General features: G+C 32.9%; 1 protein-coding gene across 1 annotated transcript; it reads left to right on the top strand.

The window, feature by feature from the left end:
• LOC116350142 (ankyrin repeat domain-containing protein 29-like) lies at positions 1-6019 on the top strand (the record flags this gene model as incomplete). The annotated part of the gene is made up of 5 exons (XM_031781879.1): positions 1-177; positions 5433-5460; positions 5532-5569; positions 5644-5742; positions 5921-6019. Coding segments are annotated over exons 1-5 (334 nt in total), but the record flags the coding sequence as incomplete, so codon positions are not given.
• Between the last annotated feature and the right edge of the window lie 84 nt (positions 6020-6103).

Raw genomic sequence — 6103 nt, 5'->3', positions numbered from 1 at the left:
TTCATTATAAGAATAGTGCTCTCGAGTTATTTGATAGAATCCAATAAGTTCCGTCAGTGAAAATTTCCATTCAAGAACTCGTGCAGTGGTAATATCAAATACCAAACATGAAGACGAGATTCTTATTTGTGATCGTTCTCTTCATTGCTGTAGATATTTTTGCGAAAAGTATTCAAGGTAAGCTTAATGAATTTAAATGTAATTTTGTAAATAAAATAAAGAGTCTTACTTTAAAACCGATGGGATGAAACCTTAATCCGTTTTATTATTTTCTAATTAAAAATCCAAATGGATTCGAAAAAAATCTGAAAAGATTCTAAAATTGAATTAAATCGAAACAAGTACATCAATCATGCAAATTGATGTCCAATTACCATAAAACATAGTATAACCCAGTATAAGTTACGGCGTATACGTTGTGAGAAAAATGTAATATTAATAAAAAGTTTTATCATGATTATTTCTTTAAATAATTCAATGAACTTTATTTATTTTGGTTGCACTATATTAGTGAAATTAGAAAAAAATTATTGAAATTTGTTTGAAATAAATACTTAATTTTTGGATGTAGCACACGTGAATTACATATTTTCCGTGTTTTTTTGGAGATTTCAGTCGAAATAAATCTGATTCAATATTCCTATTATCAACATTGAGGCAAACGTGTCATATTTTAAATTCAAGTTCTGGATGTATTGACAATAAGTACAAAACACTTCTTTCGAAGTTCCCAATGTGACGCAATACTGCACTGAAGCCATGACTGTATGATATCGTAATGACGTGAAACTTTGCACAGACTATTATTTACTCACAAAAATAACATTCTGAAAGTTGGAAGAATTTTTATTACAAATTTTTCGTTTTTGAGCCAAAAATCGAAAATTTTATATGGGAGGTACTCTTATTTTTAATTGAAAGTTCTTCAAACTCTCAGAATGATATTTTCTTGTGAAAAAATGGCCTTTGCAAAGTTTCACGTCATTGAGATATCATTTAGTCATTGAATCCATACATACATTTTTGGTGATTTTACCTTTCCATATACACCCACACCACATATTTTTATATTTTGAATTATCTATACGTCAATAGTCTATTAATATATTAATTGGTCAAAAAACCTTATTGCTCTCATAAATTACAATTTGGTAGTTATTGAATTTGCGCTGCACTACCAGTACACGTTCAATATCTCTCGGGAAATAAATATTCAATTGGCACAGAAAGAAATTTGGAAACAGTGCGGAAAAGTTAGACTTTCGGATGTAAGTTCCTTTTTATTATCATTTGTGTTTACATTGAATTAGAGTTTTCTGTTTGCTCTCGAATTTTTTTCTGCATTTTCAATTGTTTTTGTAAAATTTGGTCACCAAATCTATTCAAAACTAATTGTATCAATGTTTTAATTCATTTTCTTCAATTGAATAAAGCCCTCAAAAAATCATTTCTCAAAAAGATTGCCCCCATTGGATTCCTTGAGTCTGAATTATGTGATAACAGTTGTTATAGTGAACAAAAATTATAAAATCCAAGTATGTTGTACAGTAAAACCTGTCAATAACGGAACCTGATAATAGTGGAATTCTTGTCAATAGTGGAAAAAAAATTCCGCCGTTGAGCTCTTCCATACAAAATGACCTGTTAATAATGGAAAATGGCAAGAAAACGCTCACCCCGAATAGTGGAAAAATCATTTTTGACAAAAAAAAATTTTCTGTTACAAATGGATTTTTACGTCGATATCATAGCATGATGCCAATATCAGTTTCAAATTTCATTAACTCAAATCTCTGTTTATTCAAACACAATGATTTTCGACTAATTTTTTGTCACATGAGAATGCAAATTCAGTATACACTACATAGCTTCAACGTTTATTTTTTTGGAATTTACTGTTTATGCTGCTTGGTTGTTTGGAAGTCGTTTTGTAAACATAAATTCTAAGAAACCAAATTTTGGTTTTATGGTCGCTCAATAGTCGGTACGTCTGTCGTAAAGCTGTGCATTATTGATCGTAGTGTGCTACATATTTTTCGAAAAATGAATAACAATATACTGACATTTGCATTACTTCAGTACATAAACATGTAATTTCTTTCATATTTTTCATTAAACAATCATAAAAGTATATGAATTTTTCCCAATAGTGGAAAATTATTTTCGAATTGATCTGAAAGTCTGTCAATAATGGAACCTGATAATAGTGGAATTCTTGTCAATAGTGGAAAATAAATTTTCCCCATGGGATTCCGTTATTGACAGGTTTTACTGTAGTTGGTTAATAAAAAAAAATTAAAAAGGTGGTCGGCCAAATACCAGGGACCGGTTCGCGCATATTTCTATGCCTGATAGCTATGCTAAGCAAGCGGAGACGCAAGCTGCAACGCACCCGTCGCCATTCGATTCGAGCTATATTGTATGCGTACGTCTCTCAATGCACGGTCGCCTGCATACATGTTCGTTGTATTGTTCATATAGAGTGAACGGCGATGCGTCGGTTGCGTTTGCGGCTATGCTTGGCATATCTATGCTACCTAGCGCGAACCGGTCCCTGCCAAATACACACTTTTCCCAATTTTGACCAATTTTGAAAAATGTTGGTTTTAAAAAATGTGCACATTGGTTCAAAATTGGGTGTTCTTTCGATCTATGATAAAAAAAATCGTTATTCACACATTTTTTTAACAAAAATACGATTTTCATCGATTTTTCCCCATTTTTTAATAGTACTAGCAACTACTCGCGCGCTCGTAGCAGCTACCTCATGCAAATAGTATACTGAAAACAAACTGTTTTTTTTCTTTTCATGTTGGACGGTTACTCGCTCGCTTCGCTCGCTCGTAACCTTACCCTTTATTTATCAGAGTTCTCAACGGGCTCCCGAACCCGACGCCCGACCGATGGTCGACCGAGTCCCAACAGGAAGTAATCGGTCGGACTCGGATTTGGTTGAGAATTAAAAATATAAATATCAAAAAAAAAGTCATTCAGTTCAACATTTTATAATTCTTTGTTTTTATAAATGTTTCGTTGTGTGTGATCGACATTTCAACGAACGGTAAGATTTTCACACAATTCACTTCTTTTTCCGTAAAAGTCGGTCGACGTTCGGATTCTAATAGGCAATTGTCGGGATACGGGCGGACTCGAATCACAAAAATGTGGCCCGTTGAGAACTCTGTTATTTATACAAAACTATTATTTTAAACCATAATGGAGTTGAATTAATAGTACCTACTTCGCCGTTGAGCCGTGACATCTCAGTGTATATTTTTTTCGCAAAAAAACGCCTGATTCGTGATCAGACGATCCCATAGCCAAGGTTATTACCCTCGCCGTGTTTGTTTTTCAATTTTCTCATATTTCTGCTACACCCTAATGTGTGCCCAAGTTCTTTGAAAAATACTGGACATGCGGTGGCTTCTTCCTCTGCTTTGCACAGCAGCGGTTCCCAACCAATGTCCTGGTCGAGTAATTTTTTATAATTTTTTGAAGACATGACGAACTTGAATGTGCGTTAGATCACCACAAGTAAATTATGTTAAATGAATACTTTGCTCAAAAACCTATCAAACAATAAATGGAAAGTATACTGGGATTGACATTTCAAATTAATATTTTCCAATTAATATATTCCATTAGAAATGTCTCTTCTTGCTTTTAATGTGTTTTTTCCAATACATGAGTTTTTTGGAGGCATTTTTAAAGAAAGTATACACCTTTTCACAAACACAACTTTTCTTGTTCATTCAATAATTAAACATAACAGAACAAACGAAATGACAATAAAAACAATGTATACTCATTACCTACATATTTAAATGTAATCACTGACCCAAATAATTATGTTAAATGATGTTTTACCACGATGTACCATGATGTTCGACTTCAAAAACCGTTTTAACACGGTCCATCGTGGTAGACCATCACGGTCAACACGGTCTACCATCGTTGAAAATAGTTAGAGTTGTTTAAATCGATAAAAATTTTCAATTACCACCGTTTAACACGGTCCATCATGGTCGACCATCACGGTTAACACGGCCTACCATCGTTGGAAATTGATTAGAATTGTTTAAATCGATAAAATTTCTGATTTACCACTGTTTAACACGGTTCTAACACGGCCTACCATCGTTGAAAATTGATTAGAATTGTTTAAATCGATAAAATTTCTGATTTACCACTGTTTAACACGGTTCATCGTGGTCGACCATCATGGTTAACACGGTTTACCACGGTCCATTCTCACCTTTTAACAATAAAATGTGCAAAATTTAGACAAAATACGGTAAAAATACGGTTTTTTGACCATAATGACTGTGTTAGACCACGATGGTCGACCGTGATGGTGCCTATGTTCACCGCCGGGCCGAGACCTTTCCAACGGTACCCTTTTTATCCGCATCGGTTGAGGTGTTTGGACGCCAACCCCGGACATACATACATACATACATACATACATACTTTCTGATTTATAGATATAGAAGAAGAAGATGGTCATAAATGGATTGAACTATATCCACTGAAATTTTTTCAAAATTTCTTCGCTGTATGCTCAAGGGAAGCTCAATATCTTGCCAAAGTGCCAAAAATGACGTATTTTTGTTGAAAAACACTCGGTATACTCCAATCGAAGAATAATCTAAAAATCGAAAATTTTCGGAAAAAAAAATTATTTTGAAGAAAAATAAAATGTCTTACATCCGTAAGATGAACTTTTCCGCACTGTGATCCGCAACATGCATTTATTACATATGTTTTACTCGAAGAATTTACGAGAAAACTGAATCTGTCATTAGTTTTAAGATACAAATAATTTTCGACGCAATTTTCATATAAAAACTACTAAAAATGGGAATTTTCGTATCGAAGCCATGCCTATATGATATCGTAACCATGTGAAAATTTGCCGAGATTTTTTTTCCCAAAAAGCCGACATTCTAAATGTTTGAAAAAATTTCAATACAACTTAGGGGTACATTCCACACAAAATTTTCTTTTTTGAGTAAAAAATCCAAAATGTTGTTCGTGAGGTACCTCTAATATGCATTGAAATTTCTTCAAACTCTCAGAATGTTATTTTTGTGTGATATAAATAACCTGTGCAAAGTTTCAGCTTATTACGATATCATAGAGGCATGGCTTTAATACAAAAATCCAATTTTTTTGAAATTTTTGTATGAAAAGTGTGTCGAAACTAATATTAGATTCTGTTTTCTCGTGCCAAAAAACCCCCAATACATATTTTTAAGTGTTTAAGTATACATTAAATATCACTTCTGGAAGAAAAATTACACACTAGGTGTGTGCGGAAAAGTAACATTGAATTTAAAGGTGTTTTGACTTGAAAGTTCGTTTTGCATTTCTTCTTTTGACACTTTAAAATTTAAAGTTTAAATTGATATCAATCTTATAATTAATAATAGAGAGTCGATTCGAGGGAGCTGTGAACGAGTAAGTATAATTGACGTGTCAAACCTTTCAATAATTGAACAAGTATTTTGTCCCTTAAACCTTTACTTCAGAGAACCATGGCAGATATTTCATGAGGCTGCTAAGAATGGTGAGTCGGGAACACGGAAAAAATGAATTTAAAGTATAATTATTCAATGGAAACTTGATTGTTGTTAAACACAGGTGATGTACAAAAAATTGATGAATTATTAAGGAATGGAACGGATGTTAATATCAAAAATCCTGATAATGAAACGTCTTTATTTATTGCGAGCCAAAATGGTAATTTCACACTTTAAACACACAAGAGCCACAACAATGTTTCTCTAAAAAATAAAATACTAAAATAGAAGTCCATATTCAGAGAGAAACATTGTTCACGTTGAAGAGAAAAACTATTGTGGTTGACCATCGATGATGCGATTAATCAGCGAAATATTCAAATCTCTTTTTTCTTCAGGTCATTTAAATGTAGTTGAGGTATTGATTAAGAATGGCACTGGTGTTAACTTGAAAAATAACAACGGATCGTCATCAATGATGGTCGCCGCCAAGGAAGGTGATTTAAAGTTCAATAAATTTATCCAGAAAATATAAACTATAAAACATTTCTTAAGCTTTGTATCAAAACCATTTCGATAGG

This window comes from Contarinia nasturtii, unplaced genomic scaffold, assembly GCF_009176525.2.
Source record: "Contarinia nasturtii isolate CC-2019 unplaced genomic scaffold, AAFC_CNas_1.1 Cnas_scaffold_3731, whole genome shotgun sequence".
Lineage (NCBI taxonomy): Eukaryota > Metazoa > Arthropoda > Insecta > Diptera > Cecidomyiidae > Contarinia > Contarinia nasturtii.
Note: the sequence above shows the minus strand (reverse complement) of the source record. Positions and strands in the feature narration are given on the sequence as shown.